Here is a 14,411-nt window from a genome sequence, read left to right on the forward strand (position 1 = left end):
GTTCTGATTTACATTGCTTGGAAAAAGCCAAATGTATTTCCTGACCTCCTCAGGCAGGCTACTCCACAGGGTGGGGGCTACTACAGTGGATAAGGAGTTGTTGATCTCACCCTTTTGCAGAAAGCCCTGTTCAGATGAGCAAAGTTGTGGTGGGGGGCAGAGGAGGAGAGGCAGTCCTGCAGATACGAGGGTTCAAGGCCACGAAGGGCTTTGTATGCGATGGCCAGTACCTTGAACTGAACCCAGTAACTAATGGGCTGCCATATGCACACACCACTCAGTTCCTGATCATAATTGAGCTCCATGGCATTTTGCACAAACTGGAGTTTCCCAGCTGATTCTGAGGGCGGGCTTATTATGGACAGCCAGTGCAGTGCAGTGGTTAAGAGCGGCGGACTCTAATCTGGAGAACCATATTGGATTCCTCACTCCTCCACATGCAGCCTACTGGCTAGTCACAGTTCTCTCAGAAATCTCAGCCTCATCTACTTCACAAGGTGCCTGTTGTTGGGGGGGAGGGGAAAGTGATTGTAAGCCACTTTGAGATTCCTTGACGGTAGAAAAAATTGGGGTATAAAAACCAATTCTTCTTCTTCTAGTAGTCTAGTCTTGATGTTACTGTGGCCAGATCAGCTGAATTAAGGTAGGGGGGGCATCTTTCAGGTTAAACTAAGTTGGAAGAAAGTTGTTTTGCAGCTGCATGAATTTGCTTCTCTAGTAGTAGTGCTGGGTCCTGTATAACTCCTCAGCAACAAAAAGAAGAAATCCAAAACACCCCCAACCTTTAAAAAATAATTACTTTTCCAGGATCTTATCTCTTATGTAACTTGTCTCTGCTTGAATCCTCCTGCCCAGGTAACCAGCTCTGCTAATGTGGCTGGGTATTGTCTCTGAGTTCAGTTAGGCAGGTGAAAGCCATTTTTCTTCAGGGCTGATATTCCACTGAGAAAATCAACCTCATGCACACACAGCTCTCTAACTTCCATTTGTGTTATAAATGGGACTTTTGAAAGCTCATGACTTTATTAATACAAAAATGGATTTTCATCAATCCTACTGGGCTGAGTTTGTCAGAATCTGTGAGTTTGTCAGAATGTGATGTGATTTTGCCATCAAGTCACAGAATACAAAATGAAAGGAAAGGAAATCCAAGGTATGTTTTGTGTGTGGAAGAACTGATTCAAAATTTTTGAAGCTCCAAGATTCGAACAAAGGTTACAAACCCTGCCGTTCTATACTGGATTAAAAAAAAATCTTGTTGCAATAATCACAAGGGATGCTGGGAGGGGGGCACAAAGGGGACAATGTTCTGGGGTTCCTAGTTCCTCTGAGGACCCACAAAGCTGAGCAAGTCACATGTTCTGTGTTGTTATATGGTGCATATGTGTTGGGCACCCAGAGAGATTAGGGATACTGCTGGTGTATCACCCGCCTAGCTTGCCAGCAGGGCCTCTGGCTAAGCTGACGGAGGTGATGTTGGACATGGTACTGAGAACATTAAGGATGATTGTCCTTAAAGATTCCAACATACATGCTGAGGCTGCCTTGCCAGATCAAGCTGAGGACTCCTCAAGCAGGCCGTTCTATACGGTGGGGGTAACCACAGAGAATGCTCATGCAAAGCCGGTTGTTGATCTGGCCCATTAGCATGCTTTGTATTCCCCCTTTGCCAATAATGGAGTTGGGAACGTCAGCAAAATCACGGACCACACAGAGCTTGGTCTATTGGATCAAAGGAATTTCAGATTTGCTGAGGTGTTTTAGTAGCCTAGGACTCTACAGTATCGTACCACCTCTGGATAGGATGAGGACAGAACACAATTTCCCCCTGGCTTATTGACCCGCAGCAGCAAGTGTGCTGGGAACATCTCTACCTGAGCATTTCCCACTGGGTCTGCATGGCTGGCTGGCTGAGGAGAGGCAGCACCACCTCAAAGGTCAGTCGCTCCACTTCCTCCAAGCAGTCTACAGCATTTACTGACGGCTATGGAGAAGACGGAAAAAGAGATTTTATGAAGACTTTCATGTGATAATAATTCACTTTCATGTGATAATAATTCATAGCAGGCAAGAAGGTCAGACCAAATGATTTGGTTTCCTTCTCATTTTAGAACACTGCAGATGCCTAGGATACCTAGGACAGTATGTTTCCATGAACGGATACAATCTTTCAACACATCTGCCTACGGATGTTTCTTAAGAGCCCTCAAATACAAGTTGTACTGAAGGACAGGGACTGGGCCTGCGATGCAAAATCTAATGCCAACTGCCTTAGCATTTCAGCCGGGAGGCTAAACAATGCAAAGTGTCTGACAAAGCCAAGACAAGGAGTCCCGTTCCTTTGTCCAATCACTCTGCCCCTTGTAAGAAAAAAAGAGACGAGCCACTAGGGAATGACTGTCTTCTCTGCAGGATCAGCAGCTGATCAAGAGTGCCAAGGTATGTGGAACAAATGGCTGATGGGGAAGGGGCACTTCCATTTCCTTCTAACTGAGAGCCATCCCCTCTTCCTCATGCGTTTTAGGGAAGGATCTGAATAAACAGAACACTATGCAACAAATACACACAGCACTGATCTTGTCATCGTCCCACCAGAATCTCTGTTTCCACTTCCTTTTCTTTCATTCTGTTTATACGCACACACACGGGAGCAGCACAGGCATGCTTTGGATGAATCAGCCACATCACTCACATGCAGAATGCACAAAGATTTCACTCACAGTCCTCAACTTAAAAAAAATTTTTTTAACACATTCCAACATTTAATAATGTATACTTTCATTTGCTTGGTGAAATTTTAAGAACTTTTGATAGTTCATTGCAAGTAAGATCCTGAGGCTCCACCTCAATGATAACACCTAAACTGAAAACCAAGCTTCATTACTTCTTGAACATGCATGAAGAAATGATATTCCATGATGGTTCCACATTCTAATCCCAGAGTCCTATCTGAATCTATAGAATTATCCATAGAGTTATCCCAGTAAAGATTAAGTAGATGAATCCTTGATTATATACCTATGGACTACAGAAATTACAACTGAGTAGGAAAGGTTATAATGGAATCAACCATGAGGCTGTGGCATGGCTATTTGTGTACGTTCTCAATACAACAATGGGAATTTCACTTTACAGAAAGTCCCAAGAGATTACCAGACTGAAAGTCACTGGAGGTAAGCTGCACTTACCAAAGAGTTCATTTTAGGCCGTTACACTTCCTTTCCTGGACTCCATTCCAAACCTTTTGGAAAGCTTTGTGTAGTGGATAAGAGCAATGCAAAAGACGCCTGCAGAAGAGAATGCAGCATTTCCACGGGCCTCACCTGCTGACTGCAGTTGTTGTAATACAACCCCAGGTAGATCACATAGGTTGTTGCAAGAGGCTGCAGTGCCTGCCAGGTATCCAGTTCAGATATTACTTTCAGACATTTTTTCAGGTTAGTTTCAATGAGGGGTCTGAAACCTGACACCTGACTCCAGGAGACTGGTGGAGGAGGAATCTGATCTCCATCTTCTGGGCCACTCCTGCAAAATGTTAACAGAAATGTAAAAAGATCATAAGGAAACTTAAAATTCAATAGCCATGGGGCTGTTCAGGTCTGTCCTTTCCACAAACTGATAGGTTGGCTGGCAGCCTGAATTTGTTGCTCAACCCAAGTTCGTTGCGCTACAAAGGGAGAAAGCACAAAACTTTGCATTCAGTTTAAAGTAAAAGATTCCTGTGCTCCAAATAAAACGGGGGGGGGGGGGGAAAGACAAGAGAAACAAGAAATGAAAAGAACAAATGAAGAAAGCAGAAAAAAATCTATGCAGAATATTCAGAAATCAACACAAATACTATGTCTGGAGCTAATGAAGAATTCTAGAGATTAGAGTATGGATCAAGGCATCAATAGCACAAATCACATGTAACCTTTTAATCAATATATCTAATTCTCAACATGGCCAAATCTGTGGATAAATCTGGAGACTGGAGGCATCAACAGACAACACAGATCTACAAACCTGAAAAAGCCTTAAGGCTTAAAGAAATATACAGCTATCTATCGTCTGCATATTGATGACATCCAACCTTGAAGCTCTCTAGACTATCTTAGTGAGCAGCCTCATATAAATATTGAACAGCACAGGTGACAAAATGGAACCTTGTGGCATTCAACAGGACAGGTATGAGAGTGTTTAAATTGATTGTATACCTATACAAAAAAATTAAATTAGATTTTTCCTCAAAAAGCATTTTATAAAAAAAAATCCATCTAAAGAGAGTTTTCTATTTAAGATACATTATAGTCCAAAGGTTACTCATTATGAAATAAGGATTCATTTTTAATTATGTAGCATGAGGCTGTATATTCACGCAATATTTAATTTTTTTGGTAAATGAATTCCATTAATTAATTCACTATGTCATGCTTTTCCAGAGGTTTCTGTAAGATGATTTTGGGGTGTTTTTCTATCTAAGATAGTGTCACAGATGCTTGGTTTTGCAGTTCTCAAAACTGTGGATTTGTGTCTGCAGAGATAACATGCCTCTTCTTCACAGCAAAAATGTTATAAAAAACATACAGAGTTGAGAAAAAGACTGTAATCCCATTGCCCCTTTGCAAATCTATGTACACAGAATCAACCCCTTACCCTCTTAAGGGCTATGTTTCAAGAAGTTCAATGAACAATAAAGATTTGAGGGGAGTGCCATGTAAGCGAGGAAACATAAACTTGCGGGTAAGTTCAGAAACGAAAACCTGGGGGCACATAAACCATGGATTCCGGTGTCTGTACACTAATGTGCAGAGTATGGGAAACAAGCAGGAAGAACTTGAAGCCCTAATACAGGAAGGGGATTTTGACCTAATTGGCATTATTGAAACTTGGTGGAATATCACTCATGATTGGAATATTAAGATTGAGGGGTACAACTTGTTTAGAAGGGATAGACAGATAAGGAAGGGGGAAGGAGTAGCATTGTATGTCAAAGATGTGTACACTTGTGAAGAAATACATGAATCTGAGCAAGGTATTGGTTCTTGTAGGTTATCCGGGCTGTGTAACCGTCCATTAATGTTTTGATTATTCCTCTTTTCTGTCGGGGGTGGTGGTTGGAGAAAAATTAATGGACTTTCTAAACCATCTTAATAATATCCATCCAAACATTCAGTTTACCATGGAAAAGGAAATTGAGGGTAAACTCCCATTTCTTGATACCCTTGTCATCCGTAAATCAAACCTTCAGTTAGGTCACAAGGTCTACCGGAAACCAACTCACACAGATCGCTACTTACACAAAAACTCCAACCACCACCCCCGACAGAAAAGAGGAATAATCAAAACATTAATGGACCGTGCAAGACGGATCTGTGAACCACAGTTTCTCAAGGAAGAAACTAATCATCTAAATCACACACTGCTAGCAAACGGCTACTCCAAGAATGAAATCAGAAGGGCCATTAAACCAAACAAAAATCAGAAAACTCAAGAAAAACAGTCTCCCATAGGAAAGGTATTCTTGCCATTTATTAAAGGAGTCACTGATAGGATGGAGAAACTTTTGAAAAAACATAACCTACAAACAGTGTTTAAACCCACCAAGAAAATACAACAAATGCTACGATCAGCAAAAGACAAAAGAGACACCCTTACCTCTGCAGGAGTATATCGTATACCTTGCAGCTGTGGAGAAGTTTACATCGGGACCACAAAACGCAGCATACAAACAAGGATAAAAGAACATGAAAGATACTGCAGACTTGGCCAACCTGAGAAATCAGCAGTGGCTGAACATGGACTGACACAAACAGGACACAGGGTCTTATTCCAAGACACTGAAAGACTGGACAATTCTACCAACTATTTTGTCAGATTGCACAGAGAAGCCATTGAAATTCATAAACATCAGCACAACTTTAACAGAAAAGAGGAGAGTTTAAGAATGAATAAGGCTTGGCTTCCTGCCCTGAAAAACCTCCAGACAAAGACAACATTCAACAATAGCCATACAGATTAGCTTTGGATTACACACATTAACAGATCACTTCAGGATACAATGGTTCCATATTAACATACCATACCCTCATTAGCACATTATCTTGATACTTACAGGACAATACTTTTGCAGGACAATACTCAGCTCAAACCCAACCCCTTTCTGACTATATATTACTCTTCCTACACCCTTGACACTGAGAGACACTGTCCTTCAGTGTTACTACTCTGAAGATGCCTGCCACAGCTGCTGGCGAAACGTCAGGAAAGAAAATTCCAAGACCACGGTTACACAGCCCGGATAACCTACAAGAACCAATGAACTCTGACCGTGAAAGCCTTCGACAATATTCTGAGCAAGGTAGTTCAGTTGAGTATGGGTAAAAATAAAAGGAGTAAGAAATAATCGTGATAATATGGTGGGGGTCTGTTATCGATCACTAAACCAGGCAGAGGACTTGGATGAGATACTTCTAGACCAGATTACAAAGTTCTCAAAGAGATGGGACACAGTGGTCATGGGAGTAACCCAAGCTGCAAGATGCCCTTCCCAGAGCAGGAAGGAGAGAGAGCACATAAGCATAAAGATTCTCCAGGTTCATGTACCACAATTGTTTGATAAGAATACAGCACTGGTTACAAAGTGCATGCACTGGCTTCTTCAGCACTTCCAGGCACACAGTTCAAAAACTAGCTTGGGCCTGTCTTTCCCCATTTGAACCAGTTGCTTTCTTTGCTGGAAATACTTTAGTAGAAAGTTCCACAGGATATCACCTTAGGCATTCTCTAAGGTTCCTCTTGTGGAGATCTCCTAGAGAAGATCATCTGAGCTTGCTGGGCTTCCATACTAAACTGAAGATGTTTTTATGTGGACACTGCAATCATAAGAAAATGAACATGAATGTGTTATCCATCTTAGCCATCTACGACAAATTTACCCAGATAAAAACATTATACCTGCAAGAGCATTTGCTGCTAAATATACCAGTCATTAACTTCCATGGGACAAGGTGGGATTTTTACCTGGTGTGTACCTACAATACCATTTCCCATTTGCTTTATTTCAAAGTGCTCCTACACTTGCTCTACTCACAGTTTCATTAGAGCAACCTACAGCTCTTCACCAAGCTAGTTATTCACACCCACCCAAATGATTATGTTTTCAATCAAATTCACTGCCTACCTCCACTTCCACAGCAGGAATAAATACAGACACTCACTGGACTCAATACTGAATCCCCAGGGAATACCACTATTAATTTCTTCTACAAAAGACTATTTCCTCCCACATCTGGGGAGGAAAAGAATGGAAGGAAAAGTAAAGGAGCATAATAGAACACACAGGAAAAATACAGAACTATCAGGATTCCCCTAATAAAGGACAACTGATGTGATACAACTGGTGCACTGAGCATGTCGGCTGCAGAGAGTGTGGTACCAAGTCACACATGCAGACATGGTCATGTGATTGCCTCAGTAGGTCTCTTGCCTGATTTATTTAATTTACACATACAGCCTCAATGGATGACTGATGAAATTTTTAAAATTGCTAAAGACAGTAGAGAAGCAAAAGTAAAAAAGTGACAGAAAGAGAATCAGAAGTCTAAATGCAGCGTTCCAGCGAATGGCTCATAAAGACAAAGAGAACTATTATAATAACGAATGTAAAGAAACAAAAGAGAACAACAAAAAAGGAAAAGCAAGAGATCTATTCCACAAGATCCAAGAAATCAAGGGGAAATTTAAAGCAGTTAGGAATACTGAAAGGTCAACATGGGAATACGTTAACTGGACACAAGAAAAGATGGAACAGTACACTAAAGAACTATATAGAAGAGATGAAAGGATGACAGATTCCTTCGAAGATGAATCTTTTGAAGAACCTGCAATTTTAGGAAGTGAAGTGAAAGCTGCACTGAGAGCAATTGGGAAAAACGAATCACAAGGAGCAGATGAGATATCAAAGGGCCGTTTCAAGCCCCAGAAACAGAGTCTAACAAAATCTTAACAAGAATATGCCAACAAATATGAAAACAAAACAATGGTCCGCAGGCTAAAAATGCTCAATCTACATTCCAATTCCAAAAAAAGGAGACACCAAAGACTGCAGCAACTATCAGACCATCGCACTAATTTTTCATGCCAGTAAAATGATGCTCAAAATCTTACAACAAAACTGTTTCTAAGATGCCCCAAATATTTACTTCTTTTGAACTGCCTCCCTAAAAAGATTCTACAATGTAAAATTGCCTCCAGTGAAAGGTGTCACCACTTCTCATGCTATGATTTATACAGCTTTTGAATATAAAATTTTAAAATTATCTTTACCTTTTACATCTAAACCCCTTTGATTATTAAGGCTTTTTGCTTTCTGTCATGTTAATTTCACTCATTTTTAAACTCAAAAGAATTAAATAGATTATTTTCCCTTTGCAAAGGATTTTAAAAAATGTTTTCAACAGGCCTTTGTGTTTTATAATCCAGCACTGCAATTAAGAGAACCACAGGGAAGTGGTAATTCCAAGCTGCATTTTGTAAAATCAAAGAAAGCTGCTTTGCAAACAGTATCAGCTTCCCCTCTCGTGTTTCCCCTTCCCATTTCGCAGATGACTGGTCAGTCCAATACTTTTAGATCCACTTTTTCACATAAAGCATCACTTTACTGAGATGGGTAAACAATATCTCTGCAACCAGCTGGGAAGAATAGCTGGGAAATTGCTTCACCTTATTTCACAAAAAGCAAATTCATTAACTGCTACTCTCATTGTAAGAAAGCACTCCCTTTGCTCTGGGCAGAATTTCAGCTGTCTACTTTATACCAAATAGTTTTTTAAGCATTACAAATATCTGACAAGTGATGATATTCTAAATTCTTAAAAAAGGAACTTCCCATAGTGCAAGGTCAAAACGAAATCTCTCTAAAACATTAAAGAATACAGGCAAGCAATGTTGTATTATTCACAAACTCATTTTCCTGCCTCAGATACTTCTTTGCTGAGCCTGGTCTTGTAAATAATCTTTGCCCTTATCTTGTGGATTATGTGATGCTGCTTTATATTGAGACAGATCAGTAGTATCTCTCATTCAGTAATCCTGAGGGGTTCTCCAGGGTCTCATGCAGAAAAAGTCTCTAACATCCATTACCTGAGATCCCTTACCAAGAGATGCTTGGGATTGAGGCCTGTGCTCTACCGCTGAGTCATGGCCTCTTCTTGAAGATGAACTTTCAGAGGTTGAGACTTCCTGTGTGCCATGGTCTGAACCAGTCATCAGAACCAAGATGCACAAAGATTATTCAAGACTATATGCTGGGATCACACAAAAAGTCACAGCTGTCCCTGCCACACCCTGCCTGTGAGCTGCTACATACCTCTGCATAACTCCTGTTGGAATGCCAGACTTGATGGAACATTGTCTGATTCCGCAAAGCAAATTATATACTTATGATAACTGCTACACAGTCATTGAAAAGGGCAATTTTCTAGAAGAATGAACATTCCATTGTGTCATGAAAGTCAGCCTGACATAAATGCCACTCCTAGAAATCCAAAGAGATGCTTCAGAACAAGGGTCAGTGTGTTTCTAAGCTATGGCAAGAGACAATCATGGTACCTGCTGAGCCGGGCCTGTAGTTCTGCTCTGCAGCCAGCAGTTTGAGTTATTTGGGAAAGCAGGGTCACTATGGCTGTGGCTCTCTCAATAGAAAGGTTATAAATAGATGTATTCTCCTCAGAACTCTTCACCAAATGGGAAAGGGATGGAATCATCTTCACCAGCACAGGATAAAGATCCCTGCAATTTGACAAAAGAGGGGAGGGGGGCATTATAACTACAGACTTTACATTTGCTGATAGTTTAAAACACTCCCAACCAGAAATAAAAATTCCATATTCATAAAGTTCAACATGAGCAGAATTTTATAAATTACACAAGAGGATTTCTTCTAATTACTTGGTAAATCAACTAATTGCTTTGCCATATGGGAAAAAAGAAGGAAAGAAAATGACTTCTTTCAAACGGGTTGCCATCTTGAACACAGGAACACTGGCTTATCCACCAAGTTATGAAACCCACCCCATACCTGTAGAGATCACAGGCCTGACCATAGCCAGCTGCCACGGCCCACAAGCGGAAAGCTTCAGTGCTCAGCCTTATGGCCTCCTCTCTCCTCAGAGAAAGGTCTTTGGGATCTTCGGCTACAAATCGACTCAGCCGATTCTTCATCTCATACTTATTAAGCTAAGAAGAATAAACAGAAAGTTGAGTAAGTCACAAGGGAGGGGGAGGGAAATACACCTCAACATTCAGGGCCCAGGAGGCTATAGGAATATTCCCTGCATTAGCTGCATGGAAACAAGCACAAACACCCCTCTCCCTATTGTCTACTGACATCTAACTTCCATCTTCGTGTCCTTCCCTTAACCATTCCCTTCTTGTCTACCAACTGCAGTGCTATTCCCTACCCACTGTAGGGATTCTTAAAAGCCCTGAAACTGGGAGATGTGCTTTATTTATTCCAAGTGCATAATTTCCCCCCCAATGTGCCATATTCACATTTATGTGTGCATGCACCAAGTATGCCAAAAGATCACCCAGGAACCAGCCTTTTAGCCTCAGGGCCCAGTGTTGTTAATCCCCCTCGTGCCTTTGTGTTGAAGGGGAAGAGGCACTGTTGGCCGACTGTTGGTCGGAATTGCTGTTTACAGCGGCTATATTTACCAGTCTGGCAGCTGCATTCCGCCCTCCAGAGGCCAGGACTCTGATCAGCTTCATGGCTGCAGCGCATGGAACTCCATGTACACTAGCAAGCAACTGCCCCGGCTCAGCTACTCTCGGATCCCACTGGGTAGGGATGAACTCTCTGACAACAGTCTCAATCAAACGATGGCAATCAAGGATCTGCAAACACAGAGATACAAAAAACTAAACGTTTTTCAGCTCTGCAAATACGAGCAATTTGGCAGAGTAGACCAAGAGGGTTTGGGATGGTCTCCGTATTCTCTTTTCACTTGCTCCACTGCTTCTCTGAACCAGGATGTACAAAGGGGCCTACCTGACAGCATACTTCTGTAGAGTGCCTCGCAATGCGCGTGAGAATATCTAGAATCTCCAGGACTACCAAAGGAACAGGCCGCATGACTTCAAGAATGTATCTCAGGCGGTGAAGGATCTTGGTCTTCAGAAGGCCCTTGGAGACAAGAGAAAATAAATGAAGTTAAACTGATTCCAAGAAGGCAGAATGACCGAAGAGTGAGATGGAGAATCCAAGAATGATAAAGTCAGTATGTGAACACAACAACTTATCATCAAGGGATGAGCTGCAAGTATGAAACAGCCGCCTCGTAACAATCAGCAGACAGAGCTTCCATGTCCGCTGAACCACAATATATTTCAATGGAGTCAATCCATGCATTCAACCACAAATCAGTGAGGGATATCAAGCATTGTACATGCACTAATTAAGCTCCTGACTGGATTCACAGGTAGCATAACTGAACTCAGACAAATAAGCTGCAATGTCTAAATTTTGCTCTTCCAGCCTAACTTATCTTGATATTCTTTTTTTCTTGCAAAGTTGTATGAAATATGAGTGGGGAGGCTGAACCACACTCCATTTTCCCACAGCAAACACACTACATCTGAGCTGCACCCCTTGGGATTATTGATAAATGGGAAGAGTAGAGAGCTTGCAAAATACACAGGCATTGAACTGAATTTCATACAGCTTCTCACCTTGAGCTTCCTACAGCGCAATTACTTTGTAGGATTCAGCAATCACAGCATTTTAAGAACCAATGCCACCATTTCCTTTAGAGATGAATTTTTCTCTGATTAAAAAATTATTTGAACAACACAACTAATCATAAGCAATTTAACTAAAAGGATATAGAGTATATTTTATTTTACAAAAGAGTAATAAAATATATATTCCAGAATTAATCTGTTTGCTTTCAGCTGTATCTTAATTTTTATAAATTTAACTCAGATAAATGGGATTTTCTTTAGCTACTTCTCAATGCTAGACATTTCACTAATTTAGCTATTAGTTTTTACCGCCCACTGCGAATTCATTTCTTCAATGGGTATTTCATACATAAAGGTCCCCTGTGCAAGCACTGGGTCATTCCTGACCCATGGGGTGATGTCATACCCCGACGTTTACTAGGCAGACTTTGTTTACGGGGTGGTTTGCCAGTGCCTTCCCCAGTCATCTTCCCTTTACCCCCAGCAAGCTGGGTACTCATTTTACCGACCTCGGAAGGATGGAAGGCTGAGTCAACCCTAAGCCAGCTACCTGAAACCAACTTCTGTTGGGATTTAACTCAGGTTGTGAACAGAGCTTGGACTACAGTACTGCAGTTTACCACTCTGCGCCACGGGGCTCCTTCATACATTCTTACATGGACGAATTGTTCTTGATAAAGCCTGTGTGTATGTTACGTGCCGTCAAGTCACTTCCGGCTTATGGTGGGCGTATGAATTAATTACCTTCAATGTGTCCTATCGTTAAAAACCTTGATCATATCTTGCACACTGAGGGCTGTGGCTTCCTTGACTGTGTCAATCCATCTCATTGTGGGTCTTTCTCTGAAGGAGGTGGCTGCATCTTAGTCTGGTGTCTCAGCTGTGACCATTACGGTATTGCTCTCAGCTTCACTGACACACACAAACCCCCTCACCCCATTAAGGTGTGCGCCCAAGAGGAGATAATATCAAATATTTTTTTTAAACCCTCAAAGTTGTCTCTTGATCGTAACTAGGCTCCCAGTACAGCATGGGTTCCTCTCTAACAGCTATGAACACATTGGAAACCCAGTAATAAAGTTGACAGGGACCCTGCAGGGGTAAGGAAGGAGTAGAGGTGCACCACTCCACTGAGCAAAGTTTTAAGCATTCCTTCATCCTGAAGAGCTTTCCTTCAACCTCAAGTGGCTCTTCCACTGGAGAAAGAGACCGGCTAGAGGAAGGCTCATTAGATGCAGGCCAATACCTCTTAGACAGAAAAAGAAACTGCTTAGACAGCCCACACCCTTTGTAGGTATTTTCCTTTCAGTCATGGCAACTCGACCAATTCTGCCAAATGGTTCCTCCACAGTGTAGGTATTTGCTAACTTTGCTAACAACAGCAATTGTCTGCTCAGCCTTTTCCTTGCACTGGGTCAAGCATATTTTCAAACAACACAAAAGGCCAGCTTTTATGCAACAAACTTTTCCTTCAGTGAAAGGTTTTAATTTTCTACATATTATGTTTTTGGGATATTGCTTTTTGGCAAGATTTACTTTTATAAGATCATATCGTGCCACTTCTGGGTCTGGCTTGTTCTCATCTTTTGATTTTTTCCTTAATTTATTTTCCATTGGAGTCTGTTCATTGTCATCGTCTTCATCTTCCTCCTCCACCTCTTCTTCCTCCTCTTTGTTTGGGATTAAAGGAAACACAGCCATACCCTGGTACCACGAGAAGGTCTTGTCAAGATACTCCTGAGAAGAAATGAAAAACAAAAGAGCTAATTCTTGCTAATCACCTGTAGAATAAAGAAAATTTAGTTATAGAGAATAAGTATAAATGCAGAAGGCCAACAGTTTATGTCTAACCCCTGAGCCACAAAAAAAATCTCAAATCACAGGGATGGAAAAGGCCTTTGTTAGAAATTTTAGAGAGCTACAGCATGTTCAGTAGATCTTACTGGGACAGATAGTCTGATCCGCAGAATAGAGCAACTTCATAATTTTAATACTGATTTTTCTATGCAATTGAACACATTCCAACAGTAACTCACCAGCATGGGAATAATTCATTCTGTTCAGCTCCACATTCAAGAGGAAGAAGTGATAACATTTTTAAAAGTGGAATTTAGTCTGGTAACGTATATTATTTACTGGATGTACAATCTAGCATATGCTTAAACGTAATTCACTGTTTACAGGATTATGCCCTTAACAGTTATACAGGGGGATTTGGTTGGAAATTCCTTGTTCTGCCACCGAATCATAACACTGAATTTAAGAGAACTGGGCAATCTGATAGAAAACAAGTTAAAGGTCACTAGTTTATCAGATGCAAATTTTAAGTATTCCTTCTGCAGGTTACATATTTTGGAGAATAAAAATTAATGGGGTTGTCAAGTTGATCTCACTTCACATGTTTGTTTAACTACATTCTTCATAAAGTGCACAATAACAACCTATTAATATCATTTATCATTTCCCAAAGGTAGCTTGATATTATTGTAAAATAAAACAGACCTGAATATGTTCAAACTTGAACAAAAGACTCACATTGTCAAAAATGGTTCATTTTTTGTTGTCAATCTCACCTCATTTGTTAATGTAACAGCCTTCAAAAACCTATACTTCAGTTGAAAGCTATTTTGTTCTAATGCCAGCTTTGTATTTATCTTACTTTAATCAGTGTATTACCCATCTATGTA

At 40.9% G+C, this 14,411-nt stretch overlaps 1 protein-coding gene across 1 annotated transcript in view; it reads right to left on the reverse strand.

Annotated features, from left to right (window-relative positions):
- Nucleotides 1-14,411, reverse strand: part of RPAP1 (RNA polymerase II associated protein 1) — a 49,572-nt gene that overhangs the window by 12,395 nt on the left and 22,766 nt on the right. Inside the window, exons 11-17 of the mRNA XM_056851749.1 lie at nt 13,261-13,461; nt 11,033-11,167; nt 10,699-10,878; nt 10,061-10,218; nt 9,592-9,771; nt 3,324-3,525; nt 1,875-1,984 (exon numbers count right to left, since the gene is read on the reverse strand). Of these exons, the coding sequence (XP_056707727.1) occupies nt 1,875-1,984; nt 3,324-3,525; nt 9,592-9,771; nt 10,061-10,218; nt 10,699-10,878; nt 11,033-11,167; nt 13,261-13,461 (1,166 nt within the window). The remainder of the gene's footprint in view (nt 1-1,874; nt 1,985-3,323; nt 3,526-9,591; nt 9,772-10,060; nt 10,219-10,698; nt 10,879-11,032; nt 11,168-13,260; nt 13,462-14,411) is intronic.

This window comes from Euleptes europaea, chromosome 6 (assembly GCF_029931775.1).
Source record: "Euleptes europaea isolate rEulEur1 chromosome 6, rEulEur1.hap1, whole genome shotgun sequence".
NCBI classification, from domain to species: domain Eukaryota; kingdom Metazoa; phylum Chordata; class Lepidosauria; order Squamata; family Sphaerodactylidae; genus Euleptes; species Euleptes europaea.